The following is an 18225-nucleotide window of genomic DNA, read 5'->3' on the forward strand; positions in this document are numbered from 1 at the left end:
TTCCTTGCTTGGTGGTGTCAGAGTGTGGGTAATGCATTGCACAAGTTGACATTCCTTGCTTGGTGGTGTTAGGGTTGGGTAATGCATTGCACAAGTTGACATTCCTTGCTTGGTGGTGTCAAGGTGTGGGTAATGCATTGCACAAGTTGACATTCCTTGCTTGGTGGTGTTAGGGTGTGGGTAATGCATTGCACAAGTTGACATTCCTTGCTTGGTGGTGTCAGGGTGTGGGTAATGCATTGCACAAGTTGACATTCCTTGCTTGGTGGTGTTAGGGTTGGGTAATGCATTGCACAAGTTGACATCCCTTGCTTGGTGGGTCAGGGTTGGGTAATGCATTGCACAAGTTGACATTCCTTGCGTGGTGGTGTCAGGGTTGGGTAATGCATTGCACAAGTTGACATTCCTTGCTTGGTGGGTCAGGGCGTGGGTAATGCGGACCAGCAACCAGCAGGTGACACAGCAGTGCCGAGTGTTCTACCTGGACTACGGCAACACGGCACAGATCCCCTGGGCCCACACAGCCAAGACTGCTGAACGCTGGCACTGGGACCTGGCCCCCCTCGCCATTCCTTTCACTCTCATCGGTATGTGCTGTGCAGACGGGTTACGTAAATACTTCTGTTGGGTTTTTTTCTTTGTTGTGGTTCATTTTCTTTATTGATTTTCTTTATCCTGTCAGTGCAGTACTTGCACACCCCTCACACGACATAGATTTGTGGTCGTAGGCCTCATCAGAGTGGTGCAAGTCATGGCCAGTGGGTTTGCTCTGTCACCCAGCTTTTGTTTTTTTCCCAAACCCCAAGGACACAGTGCCCACTTCCATACCATTCCAGTCCAGACAGATGTCACAGACAGTAAATATCAGACAGGTGAACATCTTAAGCACTCTACTCTTGTCATTAATGTTTTTGTGTTCACAGTAAATATCAGACAAGTGGACATCTTATTTGGTGTCATATACTGTACCATGTCAGACTGATGCAAACTAGGCCAATCGGTTTGCTCTGCTTGGCCAAATTTCGTGCGGCTAACAGTGAAAAGACGAACCCGTCTTGCCCGCTCTTAGCCAATCAAACGCCTTTAAAAGCGCTGAATCATTCCTTTGGCCAAGGCTCTCCACGCCATTGTGTCAGGTTTACGCTCTGTCTCATCTTACGCTTTTTTTTGGCAATTAAGCGTGTTCATTTGGCCTTATTTTGCTGCATGCGGCTTGAGTTTATTGTATTCTTGCATTCTGTGCACATCTTAAGCACTCTACTCTAGTCATTAATGTTTTTGTGTTCACAGTAAATATCAGGTGAACATCTTAACCACTCTACTCTTGTCATTAATGTTTTTGTGTTCACAGTAAGTATCAGGTGAACATCTTAAGCACTCTACTCTTGTCATTAATGTTTTTGTGCTCACAGTAAGTATCAGGTGAACATCTTAAGCACTCTACTCTTGTCATTAATGTTTTTGTGCTCACAGTAAGTATCAGGTGAACATCTTAAGCACTCTACTCTTGTCATTAATGTTTTTGTGCTCACAGTAAGTATCAGGTGAACATCTTAAGCACTCTACTCTTGTCATTAATGTTTTTGTGCTCACAGTAAGTATCAGGTGAACATCTTAAGCACTCTACTCTTGTCATTAATGTTTTTGTGCTCACAGTAAGTATCAGGTGAACATCTTAAGCACTCTACTCTTGTCATTAATGTTTTTGTGCTCACAGTAAGTATCAGGTGAACATCTTAAGCACTCTACTCTTGTCATTAATGTTTTTGTGCTCACAGTAAGTATCAGGTGAACATCTTAAGCACTCTACTGTTGCCATTAATGTTTTTGTGCTCACAGTAAGTATCAGACAGGTGATCATCTTAACCACTGTACTCTTGTCATTAACCAGTTCAGTGCCAGAGAATTTTGTAAAAAAAAAAAGTGCCAGGGAATTTTGTAAAAAAAAAAAAAAAAAAGTGCCAGGGAATCCCTTGCCAGGGAATTTTGAGGATTCGGGGGTAATAAATCACAAAAAATTCTAGCACAAAAGCTATGGGTGATACAGAAAGAAAGTAAACGTTTTTGTGAAGCAAGATGAGTGTAGATTCAGCTTCTGGGCTCCCTTACCCAGTTAAGTTGCCTGTAGGTAATTGTTCAGGCATGTACAGTCAAGATAATGATTTTTGTGCAACAAAAAAGTCTATTTCCACCTCTACATAATAACACCCATAAAGAAAAGAAATAAATTACAGCAAGAAATAGCATGCCTATTGTCAGTTTAATTACACATACTTAACCGTGACCCAACTAGTGCAGACTCCGGCAGGGTCAGATTATACCTGTAGAAGAAATTAAAACAGGCTATAAGTTTATAAAAAACAAATCACAGCTCGTGCAGACATGTAAGTATATTACTGTCCCAACAATGACAAAGGTGGGTAAAGTCAACGTAAAAGGTCAATCACGGTCTAAGAAACTGAGCTGGCAAGCTTTTTGACAGCTAAGAGCGTTTGGGAGTGAGAGGGTGAAGTTCTTTGATGACATTCACTCCTTTCAAGTTGCACGTGGGCTGATAAAAGTGTCTGCTGTGCATCCAGCTTGCCACCTCTTCAAACAAGTCAACCACCTGATCCAGCAAAAAAAAAATCTTGAATAACAAAGCACGTGTTTCACGACCAGTGCAGGTTCCACCCTGCATTTCGTGAAAATTGTGGAGTATTGGTGGTTGCCAATCCTACAGTCTGCATTGAAATGTGAGCACACTCATTCCTAAAAAGCCACGCCCCCTTCATGAACTCTGCCTCACATTCGACCTATCGTCTTACATCACTCCTCTCCCTCTCTTCCCCTTCTTCCAGCGCTCGCTGCTGGTATTCTGTCAGTCATAGCCACTTATTTAAAAAAAAAAAAAAAAAGCTGTCTGGTTGGATAAATGGACTGAATTACCATAAAATGGGGCTGTCAGTTTCGTCACTGTCATTGTCAATCACCTTCATTTTCAAACCAATCATCAGACAAGAGAGATCCTTCTCCATGGCGAAATCTGTCCACAACTACAAGCAGAGCTTTCAGAATTGTGTAAATCTGCTGACTGTGACTATTTGCTTTACTGGACACAGTTTTCAGCACATTGTTTTGCACATGATGCAACCCCCTTTTCCATGCACATATCACGTGGTCAGTTAGCAAATTATTATCCAGTAGAAAGGGGTCTTCTACCTGATGAATGTTCATTTAAATAGTATTTTTTATAATCCAGACACATCAAACTAACTGTTCAGAGTCTGTTACGTGAATTGAACCAAACTCCAATGAAGGAAAAATCAGAACATATGCAGGACGTCAGCTGACGTCTTATAGGCACTATGGCAATACTTTTTGTAGGACGTCAGCTGACGTCTTATAGGCACTATGGCAATACTTTTTGTAGGACGTCAGCTGACGTCTTATAGGCACTCTACTGATTAATGTTTTTGTGTTTACAGTAAGTATCAGACAGGTGAACACCTTAAGCACTCTACTCTTGTCATTAATGTTTTTGTGTTCAGAGTAAGTGTCAGGTGAACATCTTAACCACTCTACTCTTGCCATTAATGCTTTTGTGTTCACAGGAAGTATCAGGTGAACATCTTAAGCACTCTACTCTTGTCATTAATGTTTTTGATGTTCACAGTAAATATCAGACACATAAACATCAAATACCACTCTGCTCTTGTCATAAATGTTTGTGGTGTTCATGCGTGTTTGTATGCATGTGTGTGTGTGTGTGTGTGTGTGTGTGTGTGTGCAGATGGAGTACCCAATCTGAAGGACAGAGAGCTGACCCACATCACAGTGGAGGTGAACGCCCTGGGCAATCAGGAAGAGGTCAGGGTCTCACACCTTCGTATGTGTGTGGGTGTGCACATGCTGTGAAATGTGTTTTTTAATCTGATTACCTCTGTCAGATTCTTCCTGTTGTCTGTATGTTTTGGGGGTGCTTTTGATTCTAGTGGCTGAGCTTTCATTTGGAAATGTCATTGGATCAGAGAACATGACTCTTACAGCGTACAGCTCCAGTGATAAAGGTAATAATAATAATCAACAATATTGATGACAGTGACACTTTTTTTTTTTTCTGCCCCATCATCTGCACCATTTCAGTGGCATTACTCCCACACCGCTCATTCAGATTCCCCCATACACGGCCACACCCGGGTTCATCCGTCGCAGTTCCAGCGTCGGCAGTCCACAGGGAGCTGTCGATGTTAGGTCGCCAGGAGGCCACACACCAGAGGAGACCCTGCACTGCTGCTGAGTCACTTCGGTGGTGTTCAGTGGTGCCTGTTCTGTTTTAACGTACTTAGGACACCACCTACTAAGCCCCCTACTAACGACAATAATGGCTTAGTCGCGGAGCCAGACTGAGTGAGCGTCCCTCCCAGAGTGGAGACCGCCACCACACCCCTCAAACAACAGCCCCCCATGAATCTGCCGACACTGACGACATTGACAGGACTCACCCCAAGCACGGAAGTGGAGGGGTATCGAAACTGAGGTCACCACGAGAGCAGGGCATGAAAGCCACAAACTTTGAGACTATTTTATTTATATTGATGACGATCGAGGAGGAGGAGGATGACGATGATGATGACGATGTTGCTATGGAGGTCCATTTTGGTTTGGGACTGCGTGACAAGGCTGTACTCTACGCTTCGACAGTGACACTATTTGTGTGTGTGTGTGTGTGCCTGTCTGAAACCTGACTGAATGACACAGGAAATGAATGATGAGTGCCTTAGAGCACCTGTCAGTCAGTGCCATCCATTTACTGCAGGCAGCCTGTAGTGCAAATGACTTGGTGTTTGTAAAGCCCTTAGAATTTGTTCTCTCAAGACCGGCGAAATATAAATATCAGTAATAATGATAATGATAATGGTGTGCTGTGTTGATGCAGTGTAAGTGTCAGTAATGATAATGCTGTGTTGTGTTGGCCCAGTGTAAGTATCAATAATAATAAGGGTGTGTTATGTTGGCACAGTATAAATATCATTAATAATAATGGTGTGTTTTGTTGGTGTAGTATAAGTATGAATGATGATTATAATGGTGTGTTGTGTTGGTGCAGTATAAGTATGAATGATAATAATGATAATGGTGTGTTGTGTTGGCACATCATAATAATGACAATGGTGTGTTGTGTTGGCACATCATGATAATGACAATGGTGTGTTGTGTTGGTGCAGTATAAGTATGAATGATGATTATAATGGTGTGTTGTGTTGGCACATCATGATAATGACAATGGTGTGTTGTGTTGGTGCAGTATAAGTATGAATGATAATAATGACAATGGTGTGTTGTGTTGGCACATCATGATAATGACAATGGTGTGTTGTGTTGGTGCAGTATAAGTATGAATGATAATAATGACAATGGTGTGTTGTGTTGGCACATCATGATAATGACAATGGTGTGTTGTGTTGGCACATCATAATAATGACAATGGTGTGTTGTGTTGGCACATCATAATAATGACAATGGTGTGTTGTGTTGGCACATCATGATAATGACAATGGTGTGTTGTGTTGGTGCAGTATAAGTATGAATGATAATAATGATAATGGTGTGTTGTGTTGGCACATCATGATAATGACAATGGTGTGTTGTGTTGGCACATCGTGATAATGACAATGGTGTGTTGTGTTGGCACATCGTAATAATGATAATGGTGTGTTGTGTTGGCACATCATAATAATGATAATGGTGTGTTGTGTTGGCACATCATAATAATGACAATGGTGTGTTGTGTTGGCACATCATAATAATGACAATGGTGTGTTGTGTTGGCGCATCAGTTTCAGTTTCACTTTCTCAAGGAGGCGTCACTGCGTTCGGACAAATCCATACACGCTACACCACATCTGTTGAGCAGATGCCTGACCAGCAGCATAACCCAACGCGCTTAGTCAGGCCTTGAGTGCATGCTTACATATTTGTGTACCTATGAAAGGGGATTTCATTTTACGTAATTTCGCCAGAGGACAACACTCTCGTTGCCATGGGTTCTTTTTCAGTGCGCCAAGTGCGTGCTGCACACGGGACCTCGGTTTATCGTCTCATCCGAAAGACTAGACGCTCAGTTTGATTTTCCAGTCAAACTTGGGAGAAAGGGCGAGAGCGGGATTCGAACCCACACCCTCACGGACTCTGTGTATTGGCAGCTGAGCGTCTTAACCATTCTGCCACCTTCCTCCGCAACACATAATAATGATAATGGCGCATCATAATAATGATAATGGTGTGTTGTGTTGGTGCAGTATAAGTATGAATGATAATAATGACAATGGTGTGTTGTGTTGGCACATCATGATAATGACAATGGTGTGTTGTGTTGGTGCAGTATAAGTATGAATGATAATAATGATAATGGTGTGTTGTGTTGGCACATCATGATAATGACAATGGTGTGTTGTGCTGGTGCAGTATAAGTATGAATGATAATAATGACAATGGTGTGTTGTGTTGGTGAAGTATGAATGACTATGGTGTGTTGTGTTGGCACATCATGATAATGACAATGGTGTGTTGTGTTGGTGCAGTATAAGTATGAATGATAATAATGACAATGGTGTGTTGTGTTGGCACATCATAATAATGATAATGGTGTGTTGTGTTGGCACATCATAATAATGATAATGGTGTGTTGTGTTGGCACATCATAATAATGACAATGGTGTGTTGTGTTGGCACATCATAATAATGACAATGGTATGTTGTGTTGGTGCAGTATAAGTATGAATGATAATAATGACAATGGTGTGTTGTGTTGGCACATCATGATAATGATAATGGTGTGTTGTGTTGGCACATCATGATAATGACAATGGTGTGTTGTGTTGGCACATCATAATAATGACAATGGTGTGTTGTGTTGGCACATCATAATAATGACAATGGTGTGTTGTGTTGGTGCAGTATAAGTATGAATGATAATAATGATAATGGTGTGTTGTGTTGGCACATCATAATAATGATAATGGTGTGTTGTGTTGGTGCAGTATAAGTATGAATGATAATAATGACAATGGTGTGTTGTGTTGGCACATCATAATAATGATAATGGTGTGTTGTGTTGGCACATCATAATAATGACAATGGTGTGTTGTGTTGGCACATCATAATAATGATAATGGTGTGTTGTGTTGGCACATCGTAATAATGATAATGGTGTGTTGTGTTGGCACATCATAATAATGATAATGGTGTGTTGTGTTGGCGCAGTATGAATGTCAGTGATAATAATTGCATTGTATTGTTGCAGGGGAACATGGTGGTGGCCAGAGCAGTGTCGTTAGTGCCCAACCTGAAGGAGACCATGTCCAGTATCACGCGCACCATCATTGTGTAGTTCATTCTTCCCTCCCCCACCACCACCGTTTTCCACCCCACACCACACCCAGATGTTGGGTGCAGTCATGGGTTCCTCTGTGTGTGCGTGTGTGTATGTGACCGAGTGTAGAACATATGATTCACATTTTCAGTATGGCAACTGAAGTATACAACTTTTTCTTCCTTTGTATTTTGATCTATTTTAATTTCTCAAGATAGTGATTACACAATGAAATCTTTGTTTTTTCATCTGTTACTTTGTGTGAATGTTACGTGCAAGATTTGCTGGCTGGTTGCTCGTTCACAGGTTTGGTTGGTTGGTTAGTTGGGTTTGCATGATCATGAGTGTGTTAGTGTGCGTGTTTGTGTGTGTGTGTGTGTGTGTTAATGAAAGAAGAGAAATGGCTGACAACAGTGGCTGCGTTCAGTTTTTTATGGCTGTCTGTGAAAGCTGATTTGATATGAATATCAGTTCTAAGTCAGGGTTATCAAAATTCATGTTTCCTGGAAGAAAAACTTTGAAATTGTTAAGTTGGTTTACATTGTATGTGTTCAATTTACCAAAGGTAAGGTTAAAACTCATGGTTCTGTACACAAAATGGCCCAAAGTGGTGGCGTGTGTCCAAATATTGCAAAAACCTGACTTTAAAGATTCACTGGATTAGTGGAATTGTTTTTAGTTTTGTTATGATGCAGTTTTAAGATAGCATGATTCAGTTCTTTTGTGCGCAGCTGAGAAAAAGAAACAGTTTCTTTATAGACTACCCATACAAAGCTGAGGAAAAAGCAACAGTTTCTTTATAGACTACCCATACAGAACTGCTATATGTCAATGTGCTCATTGCACATACAGTAGAATGAAAGGAATCTGTTTTCAAAATGCTTTAGCTATGTAACATGGTTTCTGGCTCTTCATCTGCTCTCTTGACATGTTCTTTTGTGTTTAGTAATTTAATGATTCTCAGTTGAGGATGGTAGAAGAGGGGGAAATTCTGTATGAATCATTCACAGTCCGTTACGAAGAATCCAACCCAGAAAGTGCAGATAAGGGTAGGAACAGTTTGATTCCCTTTTGACATTCAAAAATGGAATGCCCGACTCTGTTGATGGCTGTCGATATATTGGGAATGACCAGGCTTCACAGCCTTGCCTAGGGTTTGACCAGTGTTGGACCACTGGGCCTAGTGACGCAGTTTGCACAAGATGCTGACTGGGTGGGTGGGTGTGGAGTCTGCCAGATATGTCTAAATCATGTGCAGTTTGTTCCAGTCTTCACCTGGCTGTTTTAGGGCTATGGAAATTTTTACTGGCAGACACAGCTTCTAGATCATGTCCTCCGCACCTTCATACAGCCCTGAATCTAGTTGAAAATAGTTCACGTGTGGTTTTGGTGTTGCAAAGTTATAGGTCTTCACAAATAGGTCTTGATCATATAATATTATGGGGGCAAAAAAAGAAAAGTCATGAAAGACGTGTGGTAATTTTGGCTGTCTTTCTGTTTGGGTTTTTGAATTCACTCTCTTGGTGGCTGTAGAAATTATGACACATGACATTATCTGATATAAAGCAAATCTTTATTTCTGGATAATTGACGACAAGGCAAGACTGGGCAGATGGTTTACGTTAGACCTTTTCTGGTGTAGAAAGTAATCATTGTAGAACATACTGCAAGAAATATAAAGAAAAGAAAAAAATTGAAGTATGTGAAGAATACACCCATTGTAGATTACAAGAAAAAACAAAAGCAGGTAGACAAGACTGCCTAAGATGTGCAGTGTGATCCTCTCTCTGTGTGTGTGCGCGCATGCACGCACGTGCATTTAATTGTGCATTAATCTCATGCTCTGAGAAGAAGGAAACGGGTGCTTCATAGTTTATTGCTGTTCAGCTTTGTCATTTGCTGGTCCATTTTTCACAAATTTGGTTATTTTTTTAGGTGTATGTAAACTTACTGAAAACGCTGATATGGAGTGGGTTTTTTGTTTTTTTGGTTTTGTGTCTTTGTTGTTGGTTTTTCAATAGAATTGAACCTTAATGAACCCACATCTCTAGCAAAAAAATTTTTTGGCTTCAAAACTACAAGAGATGGTGGAGTTTTAGGTTTGATTTTTCCTTAAAAAAAGCTATAAAGACTGAACTGTATTGAAAATAGTTTGCCTTTTTAATTATTTTGTAGGTATCCGTTCTTTTCTCTTTTTTTTTTTATTACTTTGCAGAGTATTAAACAAAAAAAGCTGCTGGTTGCTGGCTGCTGTGGTTAGTTCTCCGAGGAAACATTAGTTACTTTGTGTTACAAAGGAAAGGTGCTGCTGGTTGCTGCTGTGGTTAGTTCTCCGAGGAAACATTGGTTACTTTGTGTTACAAAGGAAAGGTGCTGCTGGTTGCTGCTGTGGTTAGTTCCCCGAGGAAACACTGGTCACTTTGTGTTACAAAGGAAAGGTGCTGGTTGCTTCATGTTGAATTGTTGTGAGTGCCACTGTACTGGGGAGACTGGACCAGCTCAGTAAACATTCTTCATGAACAGTACCACAATGCAGACTTAATGAACAGTTGACTTGAAACATTCCTGATGAAGCTCTGTTCTTCAAGACAGCAAGATTCTCTTGGGTTTGTTTTAACTATTAAAACATGGATGTTGATGTAATTGGCAATATTGCTCTAGATTTCGTTTTAATTATGTACTGTTATAAAACTTGCAAGGAGCCCAAAACCTTGGACTTGGCTGATTGGAGGTGAAGTAGAGGTGGAACGCTGTCTTTGATAATTTCAGTTTTTGAAATTTTGTTCAGAATTGTGCACTTAAATCATTCAGTTGACTGTGCAACATCTGAGAGCCAGTAGATTTTTTAAGCTTATACATGTGCTCACATCTCATACACAACATCAGCAAATAAAAGACCACCCAAAAAATCTGTATCTATATAACCTGAAAGACCAATTTGGTGTCTATACCAGATATTAAAATTGTCAAATTTGGAAATATGTGCCAAACTTTTCATATCAGTACCATTTTTTTTCTTTTCTTTTTTTTTAAATTGTGAAATGTATATTATGCAGCTCTGTGTGCCTAGATGGCTGTGCTGGGTAAGTGGCTTATATGTCAAACTTCCAAGCTGATCTTGGATGCAAACGCCAGCACAACTTCGTTGGTGAAGCATGAAGAGTTTTGCTGACTTCTCGACAGTTGTGGGGGCCAGCCAGTTCCTAACCAATGCAATGTGTATATAAATGAATGATTGACCAAGAGAAAGCTGACGGAAGATTTGCTTTGTTTGTTGAGTTTAACAAAAGAAAGTGATGTGAAGTCCTGACCTCAGTGGCCAGTGGGGCTGGAACCCAGGACCCAGTCCCCAGGTGATCACCACACCTGTACGCCAGCAGGCAAGGGCCCACTGTCAGCCACACCCACATCTACCGGTCTCAAGTTCCTGTCATGCCTCGTCTGGGGAGACACAGATTGGGTTCATGGTCCAGAGACTGTTGGGGGTCAGTCAAAAGGTGGGTCCCCAGGACACTGTGACACCAGGACCATCCACAGGTCTGACTGACATTGCTGTAAAGCCCTAGAGGTCTGGCTACGTCAGCACCCAGGTGTGCTGAATGCAGGGTTATCCATGACAGGTGTGCTGAATGCAGGGTTATCCATGACAGGTGTGTGAATGCAGGGTTATCCATGACAGGTGTCTGAATGCAGGGTCCATGACAGGTGTCTGAATGCAGGGTTATCCATGACAGGTGTGTGAATGCAGGGTTATCCATGACAGGTGTCTGAATGCAGGGTTATCCATGACAGGTGTGTGAATGCAGGGTTATCCATGACAGGTGTCTGAATGCAGGGTTATCCATGACAGGTGTCTGAATGCAGGGTTATCCATGACTGACAGGGAGCAAGCATCTCAGTCTGGATGGTCTGACTGTTTGGAAAACCTGGGGGCTGACCCATCAGTGAAAAAAACTGATGTCTGCCAACCAGCAGCAGCTGGAAGGTGACAGTGATGGTCCAGGGGCAGGTTTGTCCTCCCCATGCTGACCCCTGTGTCAGGTGTCCCCATGCTGACCCCTGTGTCAGGTGTCCCCATGCTGACCCTGTGTCAGGTGTCCCCGTGCTGCCCCTGTGTCAGGTGTCCCCATGCTGACCCTGTGTCAGGTTTCCCCATGCCGACCCCTGTGTCAGGTGTCCCCGTGCTGACCCTGTGTCAGGTGTCCCCGTGCTGACCCCTGTGTCAGGTGTCCCCATGCTGACCCTGTGTCAGGTGTCCCCGTGCTGACCCTGTGTCAGGTGTCCCCATGCTGACCCTGTGTCAGGTGTCCCTGTGCTGACCCTGTGTCAGGTGTCCCCATGCCGCCCCTGTGTCAGGTGTCCCCATGCTGACCCTGTGTCAGGTGTCCCCATGCTGACCCCTGTGTCAGGTGTCCCCATGCTGACCCTGTGTCATGTGTCCCTGTGCTGACCCCATGTCAGGTGTCCCCGTGCTGACCCTGTGTCAGGTGTCCCCGTGCTGACCCTGTGTCAGGTGTCCCTGTGCTGACCCCGTGTCAGGTGTCCCCGTGCTGACCCTGTGTCAGGTGTCCCCGTGCTGACCCTGTGTCAGGTGTCCCTGTGCTGACCCCATGTCAGGTGTCCCCATGCTGACCCCGTGTCAGGTGTCCCCATGCTGACCCTGTGTCAGGTGTCCCCATGCTGACCCTGTGTCAGGTGTCCCCATGCTGACCCTGTGTCAGGTGTCCCCATGCTGACCCCTGTGTCAGGTGTCCCCATGCTGCCCCTGTGTCAGGTGTCCCCATGCTGACCCCTGTGTCAGGTGTGGGGGAGGTCTTGTGTTGGTGGACTCCAGGTGGTCTGTGCTGGTAGAAGGACCAGAGCTGTTTGATCGGACATTGCTGTCGGTGGTGATCAGTGGAGGGAGTGGATCACCAGCCACAGACAGCATGGAGGGTCTGTCCCCTGCTGGGTGCAGGGGAGAAGCAGAACCCACCCCCGTCTCCTTTTGGGCAGTTTCTTGCTGGTTTTTTGTGGCCACCATTACATGCAAGATCATGGGGCACATAGTTTCCTAGTAAAGATATTTGGATAACTGTCTGCCCTAAATTGTCCTTCATGTCCTAGGCATGGCAGGACTATGTCTACAAGTGGCCCTTTCACCTTTACCAGTCCTGTGGGACAGCGTTGCATGGCACCAAGTCTCTAAAGTTTTAACAAAGAGAAAGAAAAGAATTGATGCAGAAAATAACAGATCACAGACATTGAAAGTGCTGCCGTAGTTGAAAAGGGAAAGTGAGTCACAGAATAAACAGAAACAAAGTGCAAAACACAAAGTGAGCACAAAAACAAAGGCTTCAGGTAAGATAAAGCGTTAGTCCTGCTGACGTCCAGTCAGCTGTTGGCCATAGAATGAATAAGAGTGGAAGTTTTGCTCTCTGAAGGTAGCAGAGTGCAGTGTCTGAGAGCTGTGATCAGGTGTGGGGGCATTTTCTTACAGCAATATGCACAAAAATTAGCTAATGGAGCCAGTACATCTGCAACAACTTGGGCCAGTTTGACATGCTGAGAACACTTGTCAAACGGGTAGTGTACAAAAGAACTCCCCTCATTGTATTTTATGCCAGGGTTACTGAGGGTCTGAGTTCATTAAGATATTTTAGTGTTCCTTTCTGTTTCCCCCCAGGCCCCCTTTGCCCCCTCCAAAAAAAAAAACCAAACACACACACACACAAAAACCCAGTTTGTTCCTTCAAAAAGTTTAGAGGGGTTTACATCTCTGCTTTGGGACATAAATAGATGTTGGTGAAGTGCCGTGACTGCTTTGTTCATCACATGCTTCAGCACCTATGTCTAAAGAAGTCATCAAAGAAGAGTAAATTTGTGTGTGTGTTTTTTGTTTTTTTCATGGCCGTGTGTGCATGACAGCACTCAGAATGTGTCCCTGTTCGGGCACACCAAGCTGGAAAACCTCCCCTGTCATCTGTACATGCAGGACTGGATTAAAAGCAGTAATGATGTTGATGATGATGTCCATTGCATGTGACCACACAAGATGATGGGGATGACCTCCTTCCTGTGCACACTGGAACTGGCCCCACTGCTGCCAGCTGTGTGTTCACAGACAGCACTGTCTGCTTTACCGATACTCTGGCTCATCATAGACCCCATCATAAGAACACATGTCTTGTCAATGCAAGGAACACCTCAAGTGTAAGTCAGTCACTTGCTGCTCTGCCTGTACCAGTCAGGGCAACTGTTGGGCTGCAACATTGAGTTAGACGTTTGTTTCTATACTTCAGTGGTCATGAGTAGTTTGTAATTGTTTCTGTATTTCATTATTCATGACGACATGAGTAGTTTGTAGGAGTCTGTTTATGTACTTCATTATTCATGAGTAGTTTCTATACTTCATCATTTATAAATAGTTTGTTGACATCCACAAAAATTCTTCTTCAAATTTTCTTCTTTTTTTGGTGTTTGGACTGCACTTGCATTTACAACTGGTTATGACCTTTTTTTAAAAAAAATTTTAAAACCTCCATTTTTAGGGTTGGTTGGTACTTACAGTGTTAGTGTTTTTTTAATACTGATAGTTTTTTGTGTGTGTCAGCAAATCAGACTGATTTCTAAATACTGTAAACTTAGCCACAAATGTAGAACAGGTCAGGAAAACCAGTATGGCTACTGGAAAAGAGGATGCTGTTTCCATTAACATGAGGGAGGTAACTGAACAAGGGAGGCCATTAGTTGTAGCTACTTTCACTTTTTCTGCATGGCGGACTAGTTGTTTGCACAGGACAGGGAATTGGACCCCTGTTGGAGTCTGCACTAGTGGGTCATGGTGAGTATGTTTGATTAAACATAATTTTAGGAAAAAAGATTTCCTTTTGGGGGACTTCAAGGTGCTTTGCGTTAAATGTACTCCCTGTCATACAGTAAAAGAAGAAATTTAATTCATCTGTATGTAAACACATTTCAGACAGTGGGTTATACGAAATGTTTAATGGAATATTATCAGAACGTCGGCAAAAGAAATGTTTAAGTAAACAAGATACAACAAAGAAAACCAAAATAAAATGTTTAAATGCAGTGAAAAGGAAGGCGATGTCTCAAGTTTGCACAAAAGTTAGAACCTGTACTAAAAAAAGAATAAAGAAAATCTCACTCCAAGTGAACCGTCAAACCAAAACATCCAAAGGAATCTTCATCCTTGTTGTTTAAAACAATTTTTCCCAGAAGTTTTGGCAGGAAGTGTGAGTATGACGAAGTTGTAACATCTTTGTGACTTCTGATGGTGAAGGCATGTCTCCTTTTGGGGAAGGCAGATACCTAGTCCTCCGCTTCTCGGAACTATCATCACTTTATGTCCAGTGTTATAATGGCCCTGTTTAGTGGACTGGGCCAAAGCAACAAGGATAGCATTTTCAGTTGTTCATTTTTCGCTTGGGATCACGTAGGTCTTCATTGATGTATTGGACTTTTTGACAAGTTGTTATTGGCATCAGAAAGTCTGTACATTACAACTGTTATTTTTTTATCAGTAAATGTCTGAATGTAAAGTTTGTTCGCTGATGCATGTAACTCGCATGCATTATGTGCCTGGTATCACATGAAATTTGGTCATGTTTGATCACATCAGGCTGAAACATGCTGTGAACTGTTCATGCAGGACAATCTGTGTTTTGAGGTGTGTTGATGTCAGACAGTGTACAGCACAGGTAGGGGTGTAGTGCAGTATGGATCAGACCATGTGGTATAAGGTACCTCGGATTACAAAGCAATCTGTCCAGAATTTCTTGAATGTAATACTTTGTAGCCTGAAAGTTGATTGTAATTTTAATGCACATTGGCTGCCAGAAAGAGCCCAAGATGCAACTTACAACCCAACAGTTTATTTTTGTCTGAAATCATTTGGTTTATTTCGCTCTTGTTTCTGCCCCAACAGTGTCCCAGGCCAGTTTCTGATCCCATGCGCAGAAAGACGAGTGGTGCATGCAGAAAGATATAAATTGTGGAAGAAGTAAATTGAAATTTGTATGAAGTTTATGAAGATGAATGTCAGATTATGTTTCACCTCTGCCTCTGTTAAAGATGGCTATTAATTATGAAGATGAATGTCAGATTATGTTTCAGAGAATTTCTCTTCTGCCTCTGGTAAAGATAGCTGCTGAGTGAAGATTTTTTTTTAATTCTCATGCAGTTCTCTGTACACTGGGCAGAAGGTGTTGATGTGAAGGGATATCAGTGATGCTGAGAATGTCTCAGATTGCAGTTCTCTGTACACTGGGCAGAAGGTGTTGATGTGAAGGGATATCAGTGATGCTGAGAATGTCTGAGATTGCAGTTCTCTGTACACTGGGCAGAAGGTGTTGATGTGAAGGGATAACAGTGATGCTGAGAATGTCTCAGATTGCAGTTCTCTGTACACTGGGCAGAAGGTGTTGATGTGAAGGGATATCAGTGATGCTGAGAATGTCTGAGATTGCAGTTCTCTGTACACTGGGCAGAAGGTGTTGATGTGAAGGGATATCAGTGATGCTGAGAATGTCTCAGATTGCAGTTCTCTGTACACTGGGCAGAAGGTGTTGATGTGAAGGGATATCAGTGATGCTGAGAATGTCTCAGATTGCAGTTCTCTGTACACTGGGCAGAAGGTGTTGATGTGAAGGGATATCAGTGATGCTGAGAATGTCTCGCATTCTGCTGTTTCCTCTTCATGGCTTTCATGGTGACTGGGCTTCAGACACTAAGTCACACACTCTGTTGTCCAGTGATTTGACCTTTGTGGTCACCAGGCTGGGAACAACTGCTAAATGTGTACTAATTTGTCCTTTTTTAATTTTTTTGGAGATAGCTTTCCAACAGATAAGTTATTTCTTTTCTGTAATGGATGAGCAGTTTTGTCTGAAGTGAGGTGGAGGTTTCTTTTGGTATTGTTCTTTCTTTATAAAAATTCAAATTAATAACATGACCGAAAGCACTCATTGAATTATTTTAATTTTGTTTAAATCACAAGAGTCCATTTCAAAAACTTAAATTGCAAAAATCTGGTAAAAAAACAAAAAACACACACACACACACACACATATACATACACACATGAAAGCATCCAAATGTGCATGCACACAAAGAGTTGTGTGTGGATTGTGATGGTTGGATACGGGAACACAAGCTACAGTTTGATACAGTATACAATGATAAGCAGGTGCAGAAACTTCAGTCATGGAAAGAATTGTGCAGTCATCAATCTGTGCATATTGAATCAGTCAGTCAGGTTCTCTTTCACGCCCCCCCCCCTCACACACACACACACACACACACACACACACAGAGTGACATACACAGTGACAATGCACATACACACCCACACTTAATGAGAAACTGAAGATTGACTTTCTTGCACATTGAATGATAATGTTTTTGATTCTCAAATTAATTCTCGAGTCCGCATTGCGCCTGGGTTTGGATGTGTGTTCCATTTACACACACTTTAACGTTGGGAAATCTTCTCATTGCAAAAAAACTTTTGGTTTTTTTTCAATCAACTTCAGCTTGTTCCGGTAAATGAATCCCATCCCCCAGACAACAGTAAAATGTAATTGTTCAGCTTGCTGTGGCTTGATCAACAGCAATCAAATATGCCATAATTTTCTGAAAAGTGCCTGTGGCATAGAAACAAAGAATCTGGCAGACTTGAAGAACAGGGCTGAGTGATCCTCTCCTTATTGGGAAATCAGTGTCATCTCCTATGTTCTCTGGTTAACTAAAAAAAAATCACATGTCTTGGAAATCTAAAACTGCTGTTCACTTGCGAATAGGTGTCCACTTCAGAGGGTGATTATGGTCTCTGGAAACTCGTTCTCTTCAAATCACTCGCCTGGTCAGTGGCAAACACACGTACATGTTTGCCATCTTTGTTCCACTGAATGGTTGGCAACTTGAGATTTACACCATTTCTGTAGCCAGCTTTAATCGGAACAACCAGATGTAAGGTTTCATGCAGTACCAACTTTTTGAGTTTTGGTTGCCAACTAGTTGGTTAGGATCATAGTGAGGTTTCATGTAAAAGGCCCCTGGTTTTGAATGGAGAAAAGGCATCTGAGTGTTGATGATCACATTGCACACACTGCTGCTGTGGATCCAGTGGACATTCTCTGTTCTATACCACACCTGTTCACAGTGGTTCAAGTTTTTATTCACCAGTATCATCTTCTTGTCCTGCATGGTAAAAATAAATAAACAAACAAAATCTTGCGTTTCAGGAATGCTTCTGATGTTCACTGAAGTGATGTCTTGAGCTGTCTTGATGTGATGATACAACAAAGTGACACTGTAATGTATTGATTTTTGTCAGTTGTCTCTGCGTGAAATTTGGGCTCCTCTCCCCAGGGAGAACACATCGCCACATTGACATGTGTTGCCATGAAAACTGGTTTTGACCAGTACATGACATGCTGAACAGCACCGATATTGTCAGTAACATGTGATACTTTTAGTAAATGACACAGATGCCTTACGAGTCAAGTAGTACTTTTGACAGTAAATGGACAAAACTTACTGCATGTGGACATCATTTGGTGTTTATGTATTACTACTACAGTGTTTACCTTTTCAGCCAGTTTAAGAGCCTCTGTTGCTGGTCTCCCCAGGACTCATGTTCCTGCAGGTCGGAAAAGAAACAGTCTTGGGTGATGTATGTTTGGGAACTTGTTCTGTTTTGAGGGGTGCAGGTTTCGTGTTGCAAAACCTACTGAATACCGACATGGATTGCAGGATCTGTAACATGTATTTAACCTTAGGATGTGTAGACTTGTGAAGCAGGTTAAGGCTTCAGCAAATCTGTTTTACCTGGCTTTAGCCAGGTAGGCAGCCTGTTCTGCAAAATTGCT

The 18225-nt window shown here is 42.3% G+C and overlaps 2 protein-coding genes across 5 annotated transcripts in view; both read left to right on the forward strand.

Moving 5' to 3' along the window:
- Positions 1 to 11408, forward strand: part of LOC143296892 (uncharacterized) — a 44889-nt gene extending 33481 nt beyond the window's left edge. Inside the window, exons 16-20 of one of the 4 annotated variants that reach the window (XM_076608883.1) lie at positions 424 to 587; positions 3773 to 3849; positions 7286 to 10944; positions 11034 to 11088; positions 11176 to 11408. In XM_076608883.1, coding sequence (XP_076464998.1) covers positions 424 to 587; positions 3773 to 3849; positions 7286 to 7372 — 328 coding nt within the window. In that variant the 3' untranslated portion in view covers positions 7373 to 10944; positions 11034 to 11088; positions 11176 to 11408. Of the gene's footprint in view, positions 1 to 423; positions 588 to 3772; positions 3850 to 7285; positions 10945 to 11033 lie in introns of all 4 variants that reach the window. The other 3 variants (XM_076608880.1, XM_076608881.1, XM_076608882.1) reach the window with 3 other exon arrangements.
- A 17-nt stretch (positions 11409 to 11425) lies between these two features.
- On the forward strand, positions 11426 to 16614 carry LOC143296893 (uncharacterized). Its single transcript, XM_076608884.1, has 3 exons — positions 11426 to 11658; positions 11711 to 12023; positions 12103 to 16614. Exons 2-3 carry the CDS (start codon positions 12006 to 12008, stop codon positions 12409 to 12411), a joined length of 327 nt encoding a protein of 108 aa, XP_076464999.1. The 5' UTR covers positions 11426 to 11658; positions 11711 to 12005; the 3' UTR covers positions 12412 to 16614.
- The last annotated feature ends 1611 nt before the right edge of the window (positions 16615 to 18225 follow it).

The sequence above is a fragment of the Babylonia areolata genome, chromosome 22 (genome assembly GCF_041734735.1).
Source record: "Babylonia areolata isolate BAREFJ2019XMU chromosome 22, ASM4173473v1, whole genome shotgun sequence".
In the NCBI taxonomy this organism is placed as follows: Eukaryota; Metazoa; Mollusca; class Gastropoda; order Neogastropoda; family Buccinidae; genus Babylonia; species Babylonia areolata.